This window comes from Pleurodeles waltl, chromosome 3_1, assembly GCF_031143425.1.
Source record: "Pleurodeles waltl isolate 20211129_DDA chromosome 3_1, aPleWal1.hap1.20221129, whole genome shotgun sequence".
NCBI classification, from domain to species: Eukaryota; Metazoa; Chordata; class Amphibia; order Caudata; family Salamandridae; genus Pleurodeles; species Pleurodeles waltl.
The window spans coordinates 711,465,345-711,488,941 of NC_090440.1; the positions used below are offsets into that span (position 1 = coordinate 711,465,345).

The 23,597-nt window shown below is 43.7% G+C and overlaps 2 protein-coding genes across 2 annotated transcripts in view; one reads left to right on the top strand and one right to left on the bottom strand.

The window, feature by feature from the left end:
- The window catches only part of PPT1 (palmitoyl-protein thioesterase 1), a 97,012-nt gene extending 87,198 nt beyond the window's left edge, over window positions 1–9,814 (bottom strand). Inside the window, exon 1 of the mRNA XM_069223444.1 lies at window positions 9,660–9,814. Within this exon, the coding sequence (XP_069079545.1) occupies window positions 9,660–9,747 (88 nt within the window). The 5' untranslated portion in view covers window positions 9,748–9,814. The remainder of the gene's footprint in view (window positions 1–9,659) is intronic.
- Window positions 9,815–14,704: 4,890 nt separating this feature from the next.
- Window positions 14,705–19,076, top strand: LOC138284547 (elongation factor 1-alpha, oocyte form-like). Its single transcript, XM_069223443.1, has 8 exons — window positions 14,705–14,824; window positions 15,776–15,943; window positions 16,271–16,450; window positions 16,753–17,049; window positions 17,373–17,523; window positions 17,792–18,048; window positions 18,284–18,518; window positions 18,707–19,076. Exons 2-8 carry the CDS (start codon window positions 15,800–15,802, stop codon window positions 18,829–18,831), a joined length of 1,389 nt encoding a protein of 462 aa, XP_069079544.1. The 5' UTR covers window positions 14,705–14,824; window positions 15,776–15,799; the 3' UTR covers window positions 18,832–19,076.
- Window positions 19,077–23,597: the final 4,521 nt, after the last annotated feature.

A 23,597-nucleotide genomic window follows, 5' to 3' on the forward strand; every position in this document is an offset into this window, starting at 1 on the left:
AGGAGTTAGAGACTTCTTAGCCTCTTTTGATTTCTGCTCTTCATCCAACGATTAACTCCCTTTTGATTTCTTAGAAGTCTTCTTTTCTTGTTTCTTACTGTCTTGTGAATTCACAGGAATCATTCTAATACCATGGAAGGTATCTAATCTCCATTGCCTCTGGGCATTATCCCACCTAGCCTCTGCTAGTGTTTTCTCTGCTCTTCTCATTTTTCTCTCAAATCTCAATGACTGTTGTTGTCTGGCTACTAGCTCCCAGATCACTAATGCTTCAGACTGAGCTGGTCTTGGTGGAGGTTTTAAACCAAACATTTCTTACCTCAAATTTTCTAAAATTCTCAAATTAAAGGTTCCATTTTTTGGCAACGCTAGACTCCCTTCTGTAGTGAAACCTACTTCGTTTTAATGGGATGACAGGAGTTAGCTTAGCCTTTGGCTTGCAGACTCGTGCCCCCGTCACCTAGTGACTTTTAACCTACTTAGCTTGCTCTGTCTTAGCACATTTAATTATTTATTTCTTCTAAGATGGCTGTCTTGTTTAGAGTTAGGCCACTTGTTATGGGTTACATTATCAGTGTCACTGCGCTAAGGCGTCAAGATCTAGCACCAAAGACAAACAAACAGTAAGCCTTCACACTTAGGGATTTTCCCTCTCTATACTTTCAAGGGATAATTGCCGTCCCAAGCATGTCTGTTATCTATCTGTATAAATATATTGCACTTTAGACAGATAATCAGAGGGATTCAAGTCGTCTTGACGCTGACCCAGTCTTTGTGTCCCTACGGAGTCTGAGATAGAGACCTCATTCCAAGGTAACAAGGGTTGGGGGCTCCTTTCAACGACATGGCATTGGCAGATTAGGTTTAACAAACCCAGCTCTCCTTTAGGTAGGAGGTGAGGTCTTACGCACTAGGGTATTAGGGCATATTACATTCCGTATGTTTTTCTCATGCATTGCAAGATGGTGGGGGTCTTTGTAATAATGACTCTCGTCTTGACAATTCTGTTGCTTGCATTATTCATTATCCTAATCATTGCAGCCCATGCAATTTATCGCAAATTGCAGTTATGTTGAATAAAAACTATTGAAACTTTACTGCATCTTTGTCATTGCCTGCGTTTGTATGAAACATGATATATCTGTGAGAAAGGGGTAATCTCTGTTTAACCACGACACTCCCTGAGATGTCTTACTCTTGAGTCTATGCGTAAAGGCTGCCACAAAGCACCTTTTATTATTGTGTTTCTGGTGAGGTGCTGCTAGTGAGCCAGTAAGGTTGGGACAACTGTTGTGACTTGTTGTGAAGACGTAGTCGCCTACAAACAAAAGTACTGTCATCCTTTAACCAGCAGTCTTGCCTCGAGCCAGAGTCCAAACTATGACACTTTGTTTTCTGTGATTTTGCACCAATGTTTTAACCAAAGGCATGCTTTGGTGGCTTTCTACTAATTAAGATATATGCAGGAGTACCTTCTGGAGGGCAAACTTATCTTATTCTAGATGGAATATACTCATACCCCTATGTGCACTTTTTAAAGCCGTGAAAAACTTCATTTTCACAAATGTATGTCAAAATCATCAATCAGAAATTACGTTTAATCCCACAATCCCCTTCATCTCCCTTCTCAACCAACTGTGCTTCACGTTTGTCCACCAATCCATGCGTGACTCTTCTTACTAACCAACCTATCTCAGTGAGGCTCCAATGACGTCACACTCACAAACACCGGGTGGCAAAGTCCTGCAGCTTGTCCTCCTAAACTCAGAGTCACACCAAACTAATGCAAAATTATTGTGAGCACTTCAATAAACCCAATAAACCAAATCTGTCCATCTGCTATAGGTAGGAGAAATAACAATCGCTTCAGGAACCTTACAGATTTTTCCACTGATGGCTTTCGCTTTAGCAGCTATTCTTTCTTTCTCAATTCCCCAGACTCGCAAGCAAAATTCGACCTGCAAATTTTACTCTCAGTCTGATCAATGCGTCTGTTCTGGTGCACACAGAACTTGCCAAATCTCAGTCCATAAGTTATTTTACTCAATTTAACACACAACCTTGGCTTGCCAGCCACGCCCGATTGGCCTACTAAACTGACAGTTTACAACTAAAACCAAGTGTCTCATAAACTTTGCAATATACTCTGGAGTCTTAGACCTCGCAGGGCTCATATACCAACAACCATGTGGACAATTATGAGCACAAAGCGCCACACATGTGAAGATCGCCAACTTCCCTACTCTCACACTTTGGAGTACAAACCCCTTCTACACCATTTGTAGTACGCAAACTCCCTAAACCCTTACAAACAACACAATTCACCTACAAATTAGCTAAAGCTGTGCAAGCGCATAATCTACTCCATTCAAACTGTCAATAGAGAGCTGAGAACATTCCCAACAAACATAGGCAAACTCCAAGGACCAGGGAAAAGTCACCTTCTGTGTTTAGGGACACATCTTCTCTCTATTTTGCATCATTAAATCTCAACAAATCTTTAATCAAAATCAATTACGTAAGATATGCTCTTAAAGAGACATAACCATCAAACTCTGCTATCAAAACTGTGAGTGCACCCAGGCTTATATGTTTAGGTATAGTAAATTATAAGCGGACGCGTGCTCAAGGCTGATGTACCTTTTGACTCGTTTAAGATGATCAGACCTTAAGTATCACATAAAAGCCATCAATATTAAACAATACAAATCATTAGAGAGTCAGTAAAGAAAGCACCATGACCTATTTGGCCACGAATAATCACACCTTTGCTTATCAATTAAACTGTTTATTTCCCTATATTAACAATTCTAAGTTCACGAACGTTAGTCTCAAAACCAAACGGTACATGTAAAGAAATAACACAGGCTGACCAAATCTCCTAAAGAATCTCAATTTAAACAGAGCTATAATCACATGATTTCAATGGAAATCACACAAAGTAATGACAATACCTGAGCAAGAGAAATGGCATACATTTGTTCAGCAACAGAATAGCATCAAGCCATAAATGAAAAAGGTAACACCTCACTAACCACAGATTAGCATCAGCATGTTGGGCCTCATGCAAAAGTTTTATCAACCCAAATTTAGAAAACATCTAGCTATGGCGCTATCAAAACAGCAGTTGGTACCTGAAAAACAAAAGACAAACAACAATGCACAGTTTGTTGATTACCTATCCTTAATGATCAGCAAACAGAATAAGCTTCTACAGGAGGATATCGGCATCAGAACAGAGGATTTTGGAAAGGGGGTGACAGTTTAGAACTTGGACTGTAGGATCACTAAACCATCAAATCATTGGTTCAGCATTGAACAGGAAAGGTAAATTCAGAAAATAATAAAGTTCCAGAATGTCAGTAGACTAACTGGTAAGGCACGAAGTGTCAAAGTGACAAGTTATACCGAGAATGCGCTCTCCACTCACAGCACTAAGTAGTTAAATTAAAGCTTGCACACATCTGCTATTGGTCAGAAACATCAGGTGAAGAAAATGATCTAATTACAAAAACATTAGATATCAGAAAAAGATACTAGACAGACATCTGCACATTGATGATTGGTTCTTCTCCGTTTGCGTACATTCAATTGATACAATAAGAATCAACTTGTGGATCCTTCCGTTCATCATCAGAGAGTTCATTGTTCTTCTCCATTACCAAATATGCTACGAATCAACAGTTACAGTGATGCAGAAACATTCTTGGGTCATTCAACTCTTCCTCAAAAGAAATACATTTCATTAATACAAACACCCAACAAGTTTGAGGTTCAGACAAAGAACTTATTATTCAGCTGACATGAGTTTGTTCTACAACCGTATCAGTTTACAGTGCTTTGGCAGATACTCAATTTGTCCATAGCCTTGTGAAAACTTGAGGCCTTTTCAGTTAGCTTAAGCAAAGTTCATATTATTTAGCTAAAGTATGACAGAGTAATGCATTTTCAATGAGATATAAACTCTTAATTCATATTAATACATTATTAGTTAACAATCCCATAGATCAGTGGTTCCCAACCTGTGGTCCGTGGACCCCCAGGGGTCCGTGACACATTCCCAGGGGGTCCGCAGACCTGGGCTGGGAGAAAGGCACTTCTCCAGCTGGGGCCTCTGACACACACGTGCGTGTTTGTATTACTTCCTTTATTCAGCAGTTTTAAAAGCACTGCAAAGCTCCATGTGCAGCAAAAATGAAAGCGTCAAGATAACTCTAGTGATTAATGTACCTGCTGAAGAGGAATGAGAGTTTTGGGCAGTGGCAGTTTTGACTCAAAGGTAGCGCAGGTGGTTAATATGCCTGTGGCAAAGGACATGTATCATGAAAAGAACAGTAATGGATGTGTAGTGGATGGCACAGTGGGTTACTGCTTTTGTCAGAGATTCTTTTGTTACTGTGCAGTTCGTAATCATAATATAGCACAGTGAACTATGAACTGCCATTAAAGAGCTGCATGCAAACTGCAGTTCACAAATTAGAAAGTTGTTTTTTCCTAGTCTTTCATTTTCCTTATGGTGCTAAAAAAGGTTTGCTTGTGTAGAAATACATTCTTATTATTGAAGACAATGCTAACAACTGCGTTGTGTTCTGAATCCTGGGTTTGTGCTTCTCCAGACCAAGCACTCATAGAAAATGCCTACCAGTGTGGATGACGTGAATCCTACACCTTGTAGCCCCCTGTAAAGTGGTCTGACAGTGGTATGAGGGGTGCTATAAAACAAATGAATTACATGTGACAGAGAGGGTAGAGAGAGATGAGAGGCCCTTATGACTTACTTCCTTTCCCCACAACATATTTATGTGAAAAAGCTTTCTCAGATCTTACTACCTAAACAATAATAACAGAAATCACCCGGAAAGTAAGAATCTGACCTGAGGATTCACCTTTCCTAAATAAAACTAAACATTGAAAAGTTAGTTGCCGAGATGCAGTGCCAACCTTCCCAATAAAATGTTTCAATTTTTGCATATTTTTTCAATATAAAAGAATTATATCTTTAGTAATTGGAATATTTGTTTGGTATGTACTATTTATTGCGCATTACTGTTTGAATGTTTGAAATTTAAATTGTACAAATTGCTTGGGGGTCCCCGGCTTCCAGTAATGATGCAGTGGGGGTCCTCAGGAGTCAAAATGTTGGGAACCACTGCCATAGATAATGCGGGCCAATCAAGTAGGCACATTATGAGTCACATGTTATTTTCTATGCTAATTACATCTTATATGTCAAGTCAAATATAGGAATACATGTAAAAATCTTTAACGCTAATTTCAGCGCTCACACCCTCCACCCCGCTTTTGCCCTTCAGTCCAACGCTCTTAGTCTCTTTTTGTTTGTGTGTCCCCTCTAGTTTGGGTTGCCAACTTTCCCAGAGTACAATACCGCCCATCTGTTCAAATTTTAAGATTGTGTAAAGGCCCAGATATAATCCTTAAGTAAAATGTTATATGAAATTGTCTGTGTTCATTTTCAAAATGGCCTTTCTGTCTTTGGATACTTTCATTAACAGTCATGGTTCATTAACCTCTTAACTGCTGAGGCTTCTTCACTCCCAGTGCTGAGCCTTTTTTGGCTGTTTAGGGTAGTTCATGCTTAGGCCTCTCTAACTTTTTTTACCACATAATCCACGCCAAGTTTGAGCCCTTTCCCCTCCCCCAACACCATGGGGAGTCTAAAGGTACCAAGGTTTTGTAGATTCCCCTGGAGGGGAATAGCCAAAATATAACTACATTTTAGGGGTTTCTTTGGGGGGAGGGAGGATGTGAAAAAAGTGTTTTGCAAAAGTGTCTGTTTTTTTGTTCCCTAAAAATGACATCAACTAAATCTGCTGTCCGAAAATCACCATCTTCCCAGCTTTCAGGAGCATGCAGAGCAGCATGGAAAAAAATATTTTTTTTAACCACAGTTTTGGCATTTTTCTAAACAGTAGTTGTTTTTTTATGGATTGTTGTATTTTCAGCCTACTTCCAGCTTGTGGTGGAAAGGTGTGAAACCCATTGGTGATGCCGGAAAGATTTACATTTCTGAAAAGTAGACAAATTCCCAAAGACGGTAATTCCAAAAATGTGAAAAAATATGAAAAATCAGTAGGGAAACAAAAGGTTTTGTGACAGCGTTTTCATCCGTAACTTCTTGTCACGATAACCGATTTACAAAAACAACACACCTGTGCATCCACTAACTCTTCTGGTCGCTTGGATATATGGAGTTTGCAGGTTCTCCAAGAGCCAACAATTGACCTGAACCTTACATGGTTTTATATTGTGTACCAAGTACAGCGCAATTCACATGGTACAATATAAAGAGTGAAAAAGGAAACCTATGTATTTCTGTACACCAGATACTGAGTTCAGAAGCATTGATTATTTGTACATCTCTGAATTTGTGGGTACCCATTGGAGCATGCGATTCAGAGGGCACTTTGCAAAATGGCCTCATTCTTACACACGGGTTTACATTGGGAAGGCATAAATGCAAAGAAATCCAATTGATAATACCAAATGTGCTACTATATTTTGTTCCCGCACATATCCCTAAGAAAACGGTACCTCACTTGTGTGGCTGGGGCTAGCACCTACGATACAACACACAAAAAATCCTGGAGGCCTTATATTTAACCCAGAAGCATTTTTTTTTAACAATGTAGGTAGCTGTGGACTTTGGGCACTAGCTTTGCTGCAATCCAGGAAAACCTACAATACCCAGCGATTTCTGAAAATGAGACACCTGTGTGACTACTATGGATTTAATGAGGTGTTTTTTTAGAACAGAAACATTTGCAAACCACAATCTTTGGCTCAAAACACACATTTTCCTTATAATTCCGTGATGGAAGATCTCAAACTGTGGGGAGCCACAAAATTCCTACCACCCAGCATTCCCCCACATCTCCCGATAAAAATAGCATCCCATTTGTGTGGGTAGGCCTAACACCCCAAAAGGAAAGGGCCCGAATCGTAACATGGACAACCTTTCCACTGAAAACCTACTCTTTTATCCAGTTTGATTAGCAATGGATATTGGGCCCTAGCTCAGCCAGTACGTGGGGATATCTAACAAACATGCAAATGTTCTAAAATTAGACACCCGAGAGAGTCCAAAGTGGCATGACTTGCATGGCTCTCACCAGGTTACTTGACCCAAAAGCCCTTGCAAACCTCCAACTTTGGCTAAAAAAACACCTTGGGGGTTATTACAACTTTGGAGGAGGTGTTAATCCGTCCCAAAAGTGACGGTAAAGTGACGGATATACCACCAGCCGTATTACGAGTTCCATAGGATATAATGGACTCGTAATATGGCTGGTGGTATATCCGTCAATTTACCATCACTTTTGGGACAGATTAACACCTCCTCCAAAGTTGTAATAACCCCCCTTGTCTTTCCTGTTTCTGTGATGGAAAGTTCTGGAATATGCAGGGATCCCAAAGTTTCTTACTCTTCAGGGTTCCGAAATGTCTCCTAATGACAATGGTACCCCACTTGTGTGGGTGGGCAAAGAGGCTGTGAAACAAAAGGCCCTAAAGCGCTACATAGGGAGATCAGCGATAGGGGTAGCTGCGGTACTGAGGCTGTGCTCAGCTGTCATCCATGGTAACCAACAATTTGTGGTAGGTCAGACATTTTTTAAAACTACATACCCACTGGGTTCCAAGATGGTGGGCCTTGTGTGGATCCCACAAGGCTTTCTTACCCCCAAAGCCCTGCAGACCCCAAACTTTACATAAAATCACACATTTTCCTCACAATTTTATATTGGAAAACTTCCACATGGAATCCATAATATCCCTACCACAGAGTTACCCCACTTGCCCTGATAAAAACTTTGCCCCACTTGTGTGGTTGTGACCAGTAGCTGCAACAGGAACGGATCAAACCTGGGCCAATGGAGGTCCCACTGCAAGAAAGACAATGCTGCTCCACCTGTGGTAAAGATATGGCTCGATGCCAGGGTCGTCTGTGACACCCGCACCCCTCTCTCTTTTGCCCTAAATGCAAAATCCCTGGTGTCTAGTGCAATGCCTCCCAAACTGTTCAGAACCACAGCCTACTTTTTAGTAGAAGAAACTTTTGAAACCCACCTAGCTTTATTGGACCTGAGGCAGGCATTTTTTTTATGTAACTAAAGCATTGTGTGGTAATGCTCTGACATTTACAAACAACACATTTTCCACTGAAATGGTCACTATGCAGAGACATACAGTTTTATTGATAAAAGTTTATTGCACACAAATAAAAATGTGCGGAAATTAAGTTTGACTCTATGTTTATTATCTGTGCATCGCCAAGTAAAGTGTCTTGATTTGTTCTGATCCTATTAAAATCTTTGAACCCATCACACTTCGGAATTACAAAAAAGAATGTGCTTCAGTTTTGCTTTGCTAACTGCTAAACGTGTATAGTTTGTTACAGGTATTTACATTTTTGTTGTGTGCTACGAAAAAATGACATCCTACACCCTTTCCTTTCACACTTCATGTACCCCAGAAAGACTGTCACATAATTCACTTTTTCTTTTCTTTCTCCGACTGCAAAGTAAGAGTTTGTAAGCACCATTCCCCATGTCAACAAAAATAAACAGAAGATGTAGCATGACATTAGAACTTAAATGCATCTTTATTGCTAGGACATTAGTGACCCACAATTTGGGCGACATTGGTATTCTGAACTTTCTATCCCCTCTCCTCACAAATTTGGGCAACCTCCTCCTTCCGGACAAGCCTTTTACCTGCCCCCCACGGACGGAAAGATAATATTGCCTCTTCCGCAGAGGGGTGGGGGTACAGCTTGATGTCAGATTACACCACCCCATCTTTTCTTTTGGCACCATTTTGAAATTCCTGGTGTTGAGTGGGATAACTAGGAAAAGGAACTAAAACAACAAAATAAAAACACCTGCATCATAAAGGTGCATACCTACAAAATGGGTAGACACATCAAATGTTTTTTTTGTCTCTAGCCATGCTAGCCTGGCTAAAAACCATTTGCAAAGCCAACAGGTCATGAAGGCAAGACCTACTGCCTTTGCCAACGCTCGTTTATATACGTTTTAGGAACATGTCTGTGTAGTTCTCCGATGTAGTAGGCTAAATTATGATCCTTCAGCATCCACGATAGATTCTATTTTTGTGACCGTTCCGGTTTTAAGTTCGACAGTCTGGTCACCCTATTCATAATTTTATTTTTGCAGCGTCGAGTCCTGCAAAGGATTGCGTGTTTGTGAGGCATGTATACATGCAGTTACAGCGTCCTCCCAGCACAAACCTTTCCAACTTTTATTCTTAAAACATCTTGACTTACATAACCGAATTTTACATCCTCCGCCTAACCAAAGAACAACTTAAAGTTTAAAACTTACAATAGAAATGCTTCAAGACAAACAAAAAATGAAAAGAATCAACGTGCGTCTACGGGACCAAACTAGGCTCGTGAAGTTCGTAAAAGTACTAACGTTCACAAACCAGGAGTTCATATACCCCTTCTTCAAAGATTAACGCAGTATCATGAGTCATCAGACTTATAAAAGTTGGACCCTCTACCATGTGACCAAGAAATTCCTGGCAGTCACATGACTGGGATCAGCTGATTCGTCCACTTGGGATAGTGTTAGTTAACAGTGACCACCCTGATCTTTCACACTTTCCCTTCCACTTACCCATCCCATGCCAAAGCACTAGTGGAGTGCCCGAGCAGAGCACCTGGAGTCCGAAAGAGACAAAGCACAGAACCCATAGCGACGCCATCTCCAGAAATCAGTAGACGATACACTTCCGGATCACGTGACATTGATTAGTGGGTCGGTCCTTGTGGGCATGTGACGTCACTTCTACTTGAGGCAGCCTGGTGTGAGTGTTTCACTTTTGGTGGGGGCGAGGGTGAGCCATTTTGAGACGATTGAGTATGTTGTGTCACGCATACCTACCAATCTTTCCTATTCAGGCGGGAGACTCCCAGGCTTTGGGCAAAAAAAAGTGTCAATTTACCTTGGCCCGACCTAAAAATTATTCAACTCCAATACTCGTTAATTTGTAAATACATTTCGTTATCAATACACAGTGAGGTGTTTGCTGTTTATCGGGTGTAATAGATCTGACCCCCCCTGTTTTAGAGGAATAACATACGTTGGTGCTTTCTTTACTAAAATCCACATGTTCCTGTAAATACCTAGTGTTTTTCCTGTGATAAACATTGGTAGGTTTAAAATTGTGATATGTGCAATAACGGGGTCATCGAACATAAAACACAACCCTGCCTTGTTTCCCAGGTCCTTGAGTGATATACTGTTCCACTGTCTGGCTTAGCAAGACAGCACTTCTGTTAAAAAAGGAGGGATACCTTTTTGGCTTTCTGTTAGCACTTCAGTTATTACGAGCATTTTTGTGATTAATACAGGAGGCACTTTGTTAATAAGCATTGGCAATGTTAAAGAAAATATAAAATGCGAGGAAATCTCACCACCACAGATCTCAGCAGAAAGCGTTGTAGAACTGTACGGAATTGAAGAACAGCACAAGCATAAGTTTCACAAGGACACAGAGTAGGTTGGAGTTCAAAGGAAAAGCAGAGGAAAGGCAGAACACAAGGTCAGCAGGTTTAGTTAAACAGGAAAACATAATTAACAATGCCTTGAATAATTTAGGTTTACAGCACACAAGCACATTCCCCCACTCCTAGCAGAGACGCTGTTTGGGAAAAAAATGTGATGAAAATTTAGTTTGAGTCAATAGTACAGGTAGTCAGATAAGAAATCCTGGGAACAGCGCAATGGAACACACAGACCTGCAGAGGAAAGGTTAACGCATGGTTAGTTTTAGAGGTCTGTCAGGGTCGCAAGCTAAGGGAAACCGAGAGGGGACATTCATGAGTTGAAGGATGCAGGTTGTGTGGTGTTTATGTGGAAATACATCAGCGACTTGTCTTATTCTGTGACATGTTTATTGCTTTCTTAAGCTAATGTACACGAAGACATTGTAGCAGTTGAGTATAAAAGGGGCTGCCTACGAGCAGCACTTTAAGATCAGCTTCATCTTCATGGGGTTGACTGACCTTCGGCCGAATTGTGGTTAAGCCTATATTGTATCACCAACAGAATTGTGTCTTTCTCTATTTTCCAGTCAACAGCAAAGCCAATAGGTCTCACCTTTATAAGGCATGGTTTGCTTTGTTGGCTTGGACAATATTTGTAAAGTACTGTTTAAAAAAAAAAAAAAAAAGCACAAAAGTCACAATATTCATAATGGAAGAACACCACAAAAGCGACCACCAACCCCTGATGGTAGAGATACTAAATGACAAGGAACATGTTGCCCAGAGGAATAACAAAAGTCTCAAGGACCCAGGTACAATGTGGAGATGTGTAAGATGGTCTGAGCTTGCTCAAGAAAAATATAAATGTTGGAAACATACTGACCCACAAAAGAGATGGGATCCGTTAAAGCCATCAGTCACCTGGGAAAATATACAGGAAGAACTTAAATGCTTTTTGGGAGCAAATAACTACATACGACTGACCAACCAATGACTGGCCAAAAATAAGTGGTATAGCAACACAAACATCCGAAATGTGCATTAAAAGCAGCACAGGCAAAGCAACATGCACAAATATCTGGATTTCAACTGCTCGCAATTACAGAGCTAAGGAAAGAGTACACAAAAGCAATTTGGGAGGCAAAGCGCACAAAGAGCAAGCATGACTGGATTGAAGTTCTTCAAGCCTGAAAAACAAAGAACAACAAACTTTTGTGGGCCCTAATCAACCAGCTAGAGCATGGAACCATTCTATCAGCTGGTAATTATATTCCACAAGCCTAGTTAATCCACATTGGATCTCTCTGTGGTTCTGGAGAACTAGCAACACTGCACACAGATGACAACAGCGACTATCCAACTGCTTTATTTTCCCAAACCACAATTGAAGTGCAAATAAAGAAAATTGGAGGAACTGGATTGCTGGGCCCAAATGAATTGCTAGAATCAATCAACAAACACGATCTGGGGTTCTGAAGTAAACAACATCTGCTCCAGCTGTACAACTTCTGCCTCAGAGAAGACTCCATACCTGAATCTTGGCACAAGTCCATTCTCTACCCTATCTACAAAAAAGGTCCCTATTTGGATCCAAGCATCTATTGCATTATTGCGTCATTAGACACTGACTCAAAGATTGTTTACGGCATTTTACTGCAAGACCTGGAATGCTGGGCGACTGAAGCAAACCTGATTCCATGAAATTAAACAGGCTTTTGGCAGGCCCAAGTCAAGCTCAACTGACAATCTTGTGGCCCTCTCCATGATGATTGAGAAATACACTTAGAAAAATAACTGTTCTACATACGCTTTGTTGATTTTTCAAAAGCTTTTGACCATGTGGACAGGAACCTGCTGTGACAAAAACTAGTGTCATGGAACATTCTAACAAAAGTTTTACGAGCAGTACAGCTCCTGTACTCCGAAACCTGGGCAAAGGTGAATCTTGGCACAAACTAGTTCCTATCCTCAGCAATAAGAACTGGGCGAGGTCTCAAACAAGGGTGTGTACTTGCACCTCTCTTGCTCGTCCTCTTTATCTCTGACCTAAGCAAAACCTTGAACTTGGTGCACTCATACCCCTCTCCCCCAAAAACACCGGGACAACAATTGGTGATGTCACTACAATATGCTGAAGACACTGTTCTTATACACTTAACTCCTATTGGCTTACAAAATGTGATGTACGCGTTGGCCCTATCATGTACAAACAACTGAATAACAGAGAATCTTGAAAAAAACATAACAGTAATCTTTGAAAGTGGTCATAACAAAAAGTGAAAATGGCACTTGGGAGGCAATTTGGTGGGAAAAAGTTCCAGCTATAAATACTTGGGGCTGTGGCTCCAAGAGTGTCATTCCCCACCCTCCCATCTAAACATGCTAAAACCTCGCCTGGCATCACTCATTACTGCTTTTCAAAAAATACATAACCTTTATTTTTTTTTGTTTGAGCAGTCCATGAGATTTCCTTCTGTCTCCCTCGTATGCTTTTATCCCCCCCTTGACCTCTATGCCCATGTGCTTCTGTCACCATCCACACCTGTATTGCTCTCTTGTCGTGCTTCTGCCCCTTGCACTGCACTTTGCTTTCACCGCCTGATACTGTACACCCACACTCCATGTTGCTTTCCTTCATATGTGTTCTCTCCCTCTTGTTGCTTCTCCTCACTCGTCATGTGGCTTCACCACGCCCAGTCCTACAACCAACTCATTATTTATTTATTTTTAAAGTTGTGCTTTGAGTGTCGCATTTTTTTTTTTACATTTTATAATCAATTGTGGATTGGTAAATAAAAAGACAAATAATGCCCTTTGTAAGTGCATGCATGTGTGTTGAAAGCATATGTGTACGTACAAAATGATGCAACACTTGCAGCATTGGGTCTTTTTATTTTTTTTGCCCGGGTGCACAGCAGCCAAAATGATGTTCAACATGGCTAAAAACTCCTAGGCGAGACCTATTGGCTTTGCCAATGCTTGTTATAATCTGTTTCCAGGCGTAAATGTAATTTATGGTCTGAGTTTTTGAAGTTAGTGTTACAGGGAGGCTCACCTTCAGGTGCCCACTCCTCTCACTTATCCCCCTCCCCAAAGCACACTGTCACAGCAGGAGCATGGCCAAACTTGATAACCCCATAACAGAGGCCATGGAAGTGATTAGGGTAATCACACCTGGATGTCAGCCTCACTGATACAGGTTTATCAAAGGTTCCAAAGGCCCCCAGTCCTACTCCTAATGATGCTCTTATTAACCCCATGCCCTTCCTGAGATACGTCAAAGGCCCTCTGACCAGTGACCTTTTTTTCAGAAGCAAAGAGCCCTATTGAAGCATACTGAAGAACCTGCCTCTTCCTACCTCCAGTATGTGTCCTCCACTCCCCAAGCTCTCAAGACCGCAGCAATCCACAAATCTATTATTTATTTATTTTTTGGGGGGTGGGGGTGGGGCGCTACTTGCTTCTCCAACAGGCACTGTCTGGGTCTCCCAAAATGCAACTTTGAAAAATTTGCATTAGTGGTCAGTTGAATTCATGTTTATTGGGTCGTACTCCTGGGATGTTCAAGGGTATGTTGGTGAAATGCACGTTTTATGTCTGAGCGCAGATTTGTGGGAGGCACGTTTAGGTACATTTTCTAGGTTTTACATTCCTACGAAAATTTTGAAAGAAAAAGAGAAGTTAGCTTCATTTCTCCATTAACTTGCCATGAAGCTAGAGATGTTTTGAGCAAAATAAAAAAAGGTTGTTTTACTTAAAAAAATAAAATAAAAAATGCTGTCCCCTCTCGGAATGCGTTGGCAACAACCAGTCTGAGAGTGGTATCCCATATTTTTTATCAAGGTGGTTACTCGTTTACAAAGGTAGGTCGATTTTGAGGTCCTACGTGGGGGGTGGTGTTCGGTGAACAGGTTTTTGGGGACACTCCTAGGCTTATGTTCCTGTTCCATTAGTCAGGGCTTCCTCTGTCCCTACAGAGTCCACCCCACCCCGCCTTCTTGGCGTTTCTGCTCTCGTCATTCCTCCCCTTGTACTTCCGGTGCTCCCTCCCAACTGCTAACCTCTTAATACCTCCCTCTCCGGGTTCCTCCCCTTTCAAGCCAATATTATCCAGTTATCACGAAGAAACCTGGTTACGTTTCATGATGATGTCGCCCTGTCCAATAGGGCAGCACTGTCGGCAGACTCCACCCTCCAAGACCCTTTATATGGCACGTGTTGCCGGCCGCCCGTTCTCTGCACATCCGCCCGCGGCTCCTCCGGACCTGAGAGCAGCGCAGCCCGATCCGGAAGGTGAGGCCCAGTTTTGCGCGTACCTTTTGTGGATGGTTGTGGTAACTGGTTGATGTGTGTAATCAAAACTTGTACGTCTCACTAGCGTGTGCGATTGATTGTATGCGGATCAGATTGAACAGCCGGTAACGGGTATGTTAGGCCTTTTTTAGATCATTAATCAAGATGCGGTCCTTAATCGTTCATATGGCGACCTTTTCGTAGGTGGCGAAAGAAGAGAAAATTGCTAAAAAGCGGCGAAATTTCTGGCGAGGGAATTTTCTGATGCAGGCTGTTACATGTAACCTTTTAACGTGTGCCGTTCAAGGATTACTTCTACAGCGAATAACGATCGGCAAACGTGGATTGTTTTTGGAAAGTGCAGATAATCTTGGGACTTAATTTTCACAAAGAAGGAATAGCGGGGACTGAGGCTAAAGCCGGTTAAGGTGCCCAGTATACGAATATGGGACCCTAGCCCACGATGGCTCGTACCACTTGCTTGAAAGGGGGGGGGGGGGGGTTACGCCATAGTTGCTCGTCGACTGGGTATTGTCTATCGGGCGTAACGAGTTGGCGGGGGATGTTCTAGAAAAACCCGAGGCCTCGTTAAATAGGGCGGAGGCGCCGTTGCGTTCGCTGGCCGTACTGCTGCTCGCCGCCCGGGGGAGCTTCGTCCCCTGAACACGTGGTCGTGGCGTGGAGGCGGTGTTAAACGCTCCCCGGCTACCAAGCAGATGTATCGATGACGTCTGCTCGGATCAAAATGAAGTTGCCTGGCGCCGGGCTTCATACCGCCAGTGAAGATAATTGAATTGAGCTATATTTTTGGCGTTCAATTTCTGGTGTGTACTCTATATAACATTTTTCAGAAGCGAATAACGATAGCGCCTCAACCACGGGTGTTTCTTTATTAAGCAGTTCATTTCCTTGTATCCCTTTTTATTTAGTTTTTTTTACGCTTTTTTTTAGACACCAGCACAGAACTCTGCCGCAATGGGAAAGGAAAAGATCCACATCAACATCGTGGTCATCGGCCATGTGGACTCCGGCAAGTCCACCACCACCGGCCATCTCATCTACAAGTGTGGGGGCATCGATAAGCGAACAATTGAGAAGTTCGAGAAGGAGGCAGCCGAGGTAAGCGATGAATAAGCGCTACCGAGCCCCCTTTTGCTTTATTAAATTCTTGTCTAGACAACCTTGCATAGCTATAGGTGTTTGCTTTGGCTGCTTGAGAAACTCTTTTAACGTTTGCGTGACACCAGTAACTGCCAAACGTGGTCAACTTCGTCAGCGCTCTGCGTGCTCCAGGTAATTTTTTTCGGTATGCTGCGTTTCGTAAACAAACTCAAGAATTATCCCATCTTAACTTGTGAAATCTAAGCGACGTGTGGTACGTAGTGCTAGTTGTATAACCCGCGATGGCGGAATCTTTTTTTAATGCTTTTTACTGTATGTTCCCAGATGGGCAAAGGATCTTTCAAGTACGCCTGGGTGCTGGACAAGCTGAAGGCGGAGAGGGAACGTGGCATCACCATTGACATCTCTCTATGGAAGTTCGAGACTGCCAAGTACTACATCACCATCATTGATGCCCCCGGGCACAGGGATTTCATCAAGAACATGATCACCGGCACCTCGCAGGTACGCGAGCTTTATTTGTTTTCACCTACCCAGCTCGTACCTGCTTGAACAGCAATGCGTTTAGTTGGAAATACGCATTTCTTCCATCTTATCTCCATTGTAGTGATGTCGTCTTATTTGCGATTTGAGTTCTTTGATTTATTCAATCCGGGGGGGGGGGGGGGGTAGGTTTTCCTTGTTATTGAAGCTCTGACAATTATTCCTTGAACTTTGTGGTGGTGGGTCTTAAATTCGTGCATGGTCGCTAGACTGGGGTTCTGGTCGGTGTCGATCCATTTGTAACTGTTCTGGCTTCTCCACAGGCTGACTGTGCGGTGCTGATTGTTGCTGGCGGCGTGGGTGAGTTTGAAGCTGGTATTTCCAAGAACGGACAGACCCGCGAGCACGCCCTGCTGGCCTACACCCTGGGGGTGAAGCAACTGATCATTGGTGTGAACAAGATGGACTCCACCGAACCTCCTTACAGTCAGAAGCGTTTCGAAGAAATCACCAAGGAAGTCAGCACCTACATCAAGAAAATCGGTTACAACCCAGCCACAGTGGCATTTGTGCCAATCTCCGGCTGGCATGGGGACAACATGCTGGAACCCAGCACCAACGTGAGTTTACATCTTTTTTAGGGGCTGACCTTTTAATGTATTTAGGTGGTCTAGACTTGGCCTTTTAGCCAAAGACTTTAATAGCTTCGAATACATTGCTGTGTGCTTGAATAGCTGTACTTGGCTAGTTGCTGCCATACTACATGTTGGGCCAAACTGGTATGTCAAGGTCGGTCTTTAAGTATATATTCGTCCCAAATAACCAGTGTGGTATGGGTACTCGTTATTCTGGCCTAACGTGTTAGATTCCAAAAGCACTTTCTATAAAGTGCACAGTTCAATTTATCGGCTAATTCCACTTGTTAAACAAATTTGCCTTTTAGATGACCTGGTTTAAAGGCTGGAAAGTTGATCGTAAAGAGGGATCAGCCAGTGGGGTTACCCTTCTCGAAGCTCTGGACTCAATCATCCCACCTACCCGTCCCACCGACAAGCCCCTGCGTCTGCCCCTGCAGGATGTCTACAAGATAGGAGGTAAGTGCCTGTGCTTAAACGACAGATGTCAGCATACTCGTGTGAGTTCCCAAGTGTGCCTTTTACTTGCTCCGTTAGTAGCATCCCCCGTTCACAAAGCACGTGATTTAGGTTGAACAATAGAGAAAAATGCACAGCAGTAGGCCATATGCATGTCCTCAGCATAGATGTGCATAGTATCCGTGCGAGCAACGGCAGATAAAGCTTAGAAATACACAGACAATGTTAACTAAATATGCTACTTGCTAATTGTATGGTTAATTTGCAGGTATTGGCACAGTACCAGTGGGCCGTGTGGAAACTGGTATCATTAAGGCTGGCATGGTGGTGACCTTTGCCCCCAGTAACGTAACCACTGAAGTAAAGTCTGTGGAGATGCATCACGAGGCGCTGGTGGAGGCTCTTCCAGGTGACAATGTTGGCTTCAACGTGAAGAACGTGTCCGTGAAAGACATCCGAAGAGGGAATGTGGCTGGTGACAGCAAAAACGATCCCCCGATGGAGGCTGGATGCTTCACAGCCCAGGTGAGTTTACGGCGTTTAAGTTGTTGCAGTATAATAGCTACCATACGTATCAACTATAATCAGGCCGCACAAGTCTGTTCACGTGCAGTAGGTTTTGCGCCTAATAAAAAAGATGCTGTATCTGCTCGATGCACATAAGAGCTGCATTTAATGCTCAGCTGCGTTTGATTAGGGATACTAGTGATTTCTGTGACCTGCCAGTGGTAAGCAAGAACGTTTCATTTTCTCTTTTTAGGTTATAATTCTCAATCACCCTGGCCAGATTAGTCAGGGATACGCTCCTGTGTTGGATTGCCACACCGCTCACATAGCCTGCAAATTTGCTGAGCTGAAAGAGAAAATCGACAGACGATCCGGCAAGAAGCTTGAAGATAGCCCCAAAGCCCTCAAGTCCGGAGATGCTGCCATTGTGGACATGATTCCAGGCAAACCCATGTGTGTGGAGAGCTTTTCAAACTACCCTCCTCTTGGTGAGTTACAGTGCCTCCCTCCGGTTTGAGCGGGGGTGGCCAGAACTAATTGTGGGCATGGCGCCTCTCTTGTATTTGACATCCTTGCTACCCTAGCTTTAGGGATTCCCATGTAGACATGCCCGTCCAGACTTGTTTATATCTTATTGTCTTGATCTTAACTTTAACTCCATGTTTTAATTTTGCAGGTCGTTTTGCTGTTCGTGACATGAGGCAGACGGTGGCTGTCGGAGTAATCAAGGCGGTAGAGAAAAAGGCATCCAGTGCTGGCAAAGTCACCAAGTCCGCTATTAAGGCCTCTGGCAAGAAGTAGCGCCAGCCACACCCAGCTGCCCTAATGGCACTGGGTACCCAGAATCCTCTGGTCTCGGATCGCCATCTGCACTCTATGATCAGGGACTGGTTACTGAGCATTAGGGTTCATCACAAGAGCCTCCGCAGGAAAGGGAGGCTGGACTTGGCGCTTGTTCTGATGTTCTAATATTTTGTGACTTACATTCTGGTTATTCCCCGTCTGTGATTTCTGAATAAAATATTGGCACAACGTATGGTCTAAAACGGTTGCGTCCTAAAATTGGTGAATTTTGTTAGTGTGAATTAGGGACTACGGCTGGAAGCAGCAAGTCTCCAAAGCGACGAAGGCAGCTGCCCTAACAAATCAAAGGCTGTAAAATATTCCCCGATCTGTTGTGCCACTTGCATAGATTCCGTAAGATTTAGAAAGTGTCATAAGTGTTTAAATTGTGGCAGGAGCAAAATGGATGACCGTTTACCCGACCAGCTGATAAAGCCGCTTAGCTTTATTTTTTTGGGAGGGGAAAAGCGAGCGACGCCGAGATTACGCGGTTGACGAGTTGGTGACTAGGTCCATGAAGACAAGTCATCTGACTACTGCCAGAGCCTGTGCTTTTGTATTAAACTGCTGTCCGCTACTGTGACCACTAATCTAGAGTTAATATTGGAAGCTAGGAACCTTGCATCCTCCTGTTAATGACTATATACAAAAATGTGATACACAAGCTCTTCATTTGTTAGAACAGAGGTCTTCAAACTGAAGGGGCTGGCTCCCCCAAGGGCCCCAAGTGATCATTGGGGGTGCCAGCCTCTGGCCAAAAAAAGCATTATACAGATAACGGGCCTTGGTTACGCAGAAGCACGTTACTGCATTTTTAAAAAGGTGATGCTAGGCATCACCAAAAACCCACAGCAGCCTGGGCAGGAGTGCCAACATGGCATTAGCTGCACAACGAAAGTCATTTTAGGAGATCCGTTTTTGGAAAATGCTGAATGGTAAGTTCTGATGCTAGGGGGTTAAAGGACATACAGTACAGCTCCCCTAGTTTTGGGGGGAGGTGGCTCTAAGTACAGGGGGTGTCTTAAGCTGTCAGTAACCGCTTGCGAGGCAGTTAGCTGTTAAAAGGGAGTCTTTGGTTTGAGGCTGCAGGCTTGGTGGTCAGGCAAGTGTCTGCCCAGACTGATTCGCTGGGAGAACCTTAGCAGGGCCAGTGGCCTACTTAAGCTGTGGGCATCAGGTGCATAGGAATGTCTAGAGGTGTTTTTGCAGTTCCTCGGGGCAAAGTTCTTTTACAGTTGCTTTGTTAAGCAGGTCTGCTGTTCTTGAGAGGTCATGATCTTTGTTAAAGCCAGTTGCCACTTGGCTGCAGGACAGTTTGTCTTTTGGTGCTGCATCGTTGAGGGCTGCAGTCAAGCTAGTAGGGTTGTGGCAAGTCAGTCTACTGCTAGTGCAATTCCAGAGTCCCTCTTAAGTCGTCTAGAAGTTATAGGATTCAGGGGTGCCACATTAATACTGAATGTAGGGGTGGAGTTTCCAACAAGATGAGGGAAACTTGGGTAGTGTCCACTTCAGTGCAACCACTTTGAGGGTGACTGGCATGAACTAGGCACTTATTTTTCCTGCCTACGCTGCCCCCAAAAGTAGTGTCGGGACAAGGGAGTCGGTAATCTCCACCATCTGGAGAGACCTGGATCGTATTATAAAGACAGCAAGGCCTTTGAAGCTGCTTACATTGGAATGTCCATCCTGTTTTGGGGAGGTCACACCTGTGCCCAGAGCAGGCTTTTGTTCTGAGGCCTCTAGCATTCTCACCTCGGGTGGGTTTATTAATATGAGGTGTTTGATACCAAACATTTCAATCTTGAATGTAGCCGGGGAACTCGTGTCCACCACATTTACTTTTGGTGGCTTCCCTATTCACTTAAGCTGAGATTTGACATAGCTGGGTCATGTCTGCTCATGCCCTCACAGGGCCTGCTTTCATGATACATTGCATGTAGTGTAAACTGGACAGTGCACATGGGCTGTGTGCCAGGTCATGTTTTCATTTTAGTTATGCACAAGACACGGCCTCTGAAAGCACCACTGTGCACCTGAGAGGCCTGTAGCAGGTTGAACTAGGAAGGGAGACTGGCTAGTTGGAACTAGAAAGCGAGAGCCAAACAAGTATGGTCTCTTCTTCAGGGACCAAACCAGAGTGAAGGCTTCCCTCAATGGCATTTCAACGCTGCTCTGAGTTAACTCTCTTGCTAATAATTAACAATTTGGTCATTGACATCGTTGATTTGGCACAGGACTGCTATCCCATGTTCAGTGATTGTGTAAAGTAATCTGGAGCTTTTAGAACAGGTGCTGAGCTCACTGCTTCCTTCAGGGTGTCAAAAGCCTTTTGACGACTGTAGGAAAGTGCCATCTTTCTGGCATAGTTACCACCACTTTTTGGCCTGATGTCAGTGTGCTTGGACTGTTCACTGGGACCCCCAGTAACTGGTCTCCCCTAATTTTAATTGTTGGTTACCTTTCACCCCATAGGTGTACACCATAAACTGAGCCAGCCTCCTGCCACAGCAGACTGTTCGGTTTACCTTTTTGGACATGAGTTCTGAGGGGTGCCGTAGCTCTTTGCTAATCTGCTGTGATACCCAGTCAAGCAAAGGGATACCCGGACATGGGTCTGGCTTGTTGGAGCCCCCCAGTCCAGAACTGTCAGGATCTTGGTTGGGCGTGGTTTATCTTGGCCCCCACCTATCAGGTGTCCCAAGTATACTATCGGACTGCCCAATCTTGCACTTGCTTTCCTTGATAGTAAGGCCTGCATTTTGCAGAGCGTCAAGGACGTTTCTGGGGTGGATTGGATTATCGGAGCAGAATACAGTATTGTCTAGATATGCTTCACTGAAGTCTTTTAACCCAGCAAGGATTTTACACTCCAACCTCTGGAAGGTGGCAGGCATTCCTCAGGGTATAACGATCTGGAGTGGAGAATGCAGATTTTTTTTTTTCTCCTTGAATCCGGGCTATCTAAGTACCCTAATGCTAGATCATATGTACTCTCAATATGTCTGAGTTGATCTGCTGTTGGAATTGGTGGGGATCTGTCAGTCACTGCATTGAGCCCCCTATAGTTCTCAGAACCTAATCTATCTTTCCACCTGGGGATATGGTTTGGGGGACGACAAGCATGGCTGGGCTTGCCCAGGGGCTTTAGTACTTTAATGACTCCCAATTCCAACATCTTGCTGACCTCAGATTTGATGCTTTCCTAGTCCGGTTGTAGATTTTGTTTTTGACAGGTAAACTGTTTCCCGTGTCCATCTCATGGGTACACTAGGTAGTTCTGCCAGGGCGTCAACGAGGAGTTCAGCAAACTGGTGCAAGACCCACCGGCAGTCAGTCTGCTGCTGGTCAGAGGGTGCCTGAAAAGACCACTCCCTCAACTGAGTCTTATTTGGGATTGCTGGAGAAATCAGGGAGAGGCTCACTCAATTTCCCCATCCCTCATCTGTGAGCATGGCCATCTCAGCCATGGTAGGGATTCAGGTGGATACCACTCTGCTTTTTTTTTTTTTTTTTTAAAGGCACACCCACTCAGGGATACCCAGCATGGGTGTTTGTATCTACCTCAGCCCAGGGTGAGGACTCATCATTCCCTAGCAGGCATTGGGGAGGTGTATAGCTGGAGATACTACCACCTTCTTTTGGCCAGCAACCGCTCCCCATTCTCAAAACACCATTGCCATGGGATGGGCCTTAACCGGATTGTCAGCTTTGAGGACAATGTCTCTAGGAAGCTACTAGTCTGGAATTACCAGGTAACACTGGCACCGTGTCTCATTGCTTTAACTTGAATCCCGTTTGAGGCGGCTGTCTGTACTTCAGACTACTGGGCTAGACAGGGGCAGCTACATCAACCCCACCTTCAGACTAAAGTTGCCTCAGTAGGCTCACTTACATGGTCAGGAATCCCATCTGGAGACTTTCCACTGCATTTACTGCAGGTGCACTAGAGGCATTCTTTTTGTTAGGGCATATAAGATCTCCAGTTTTTGTCACTTGGTTACCGTCTTTCCTGGGGTATGGGGGCATTTGGCCTCCTTTTTGTGGTCTCTCCACCAGTGAAAGTTTTAGTTGCCCTTGTTTTGACCCAATGGTCTGCATTCTGCCCCAAACCTTAAGGAGAAAGTGGACCTATGTCTACCAGGTACTGATGCAACTTTGCACACAATTATGCAACAGATACTCATTACTAAACTGTAAGGACCTTCATAATCCTGCACATTGTTACCTTTTAACCAGCCGCTTAGTGTCAGATTCTAAATCATATTGACCTCAAAGTGTACACTAATTGAGGGCTTTGGATTTACAACTGAAGAGTACAGAATAAAGTTCAGGGAGGCTCGAAAATCCCAGAGCCAGACCTGGGTAAACTTTGTGGACTATTCAGTAAAAATGCTAGGTGGTTGGATAGCTGAAAAGAAGCCAAGAACCTCCCCCATCTCTAAGGGAAAGATGGGAGCCAGGGTAAAAGCAAATAGTCTTCTCAAGGCCCCTAAAAATCTGCACCGTATGGTGGGCCCAGAGACTACTCACAGTCCAGGGGTAGGTACACGGAAACATTTTGACCCCAGCAAGGATTTGTGCCAAGATTTCTGAACCAAAGGGCACCAAACTGGAGAGACTGGCTATAAAAACAAAAAGAAGGCCTCTAGTCAACCTGCAGTAGCCAATATTCAGGTGGGGGTCAGAGGTGTGGCCTGACCATGTCAGTGTCCCCACAGAGGCAA

Excerpts from the sequence above, each read along its gene's own strand:
- LOC138284547 (XM_069223443.1), top strand. The coding sequence starts at position 15,800 with ATGGGAAAGGAAAAGATCCACATCAACATCGTGGTCATCGGCCATGTG. Across the intron at positions 15,944-16,270 it reads TCGAGAAGGAGGCAGCCGAG|ATGGGCAAAGGATCTTTCAA; the intron begins GTAAGCGATGAA and ends GTATGTTCCCAG. Across the intron at positions 17,050-17,372 it reads TGCTGGAACCCAGCACCAAC|ATGACCTGGTTTAAAGGCTG; the intron begins GTGAGTTTACAT and ends TTTGCCTTTTAG.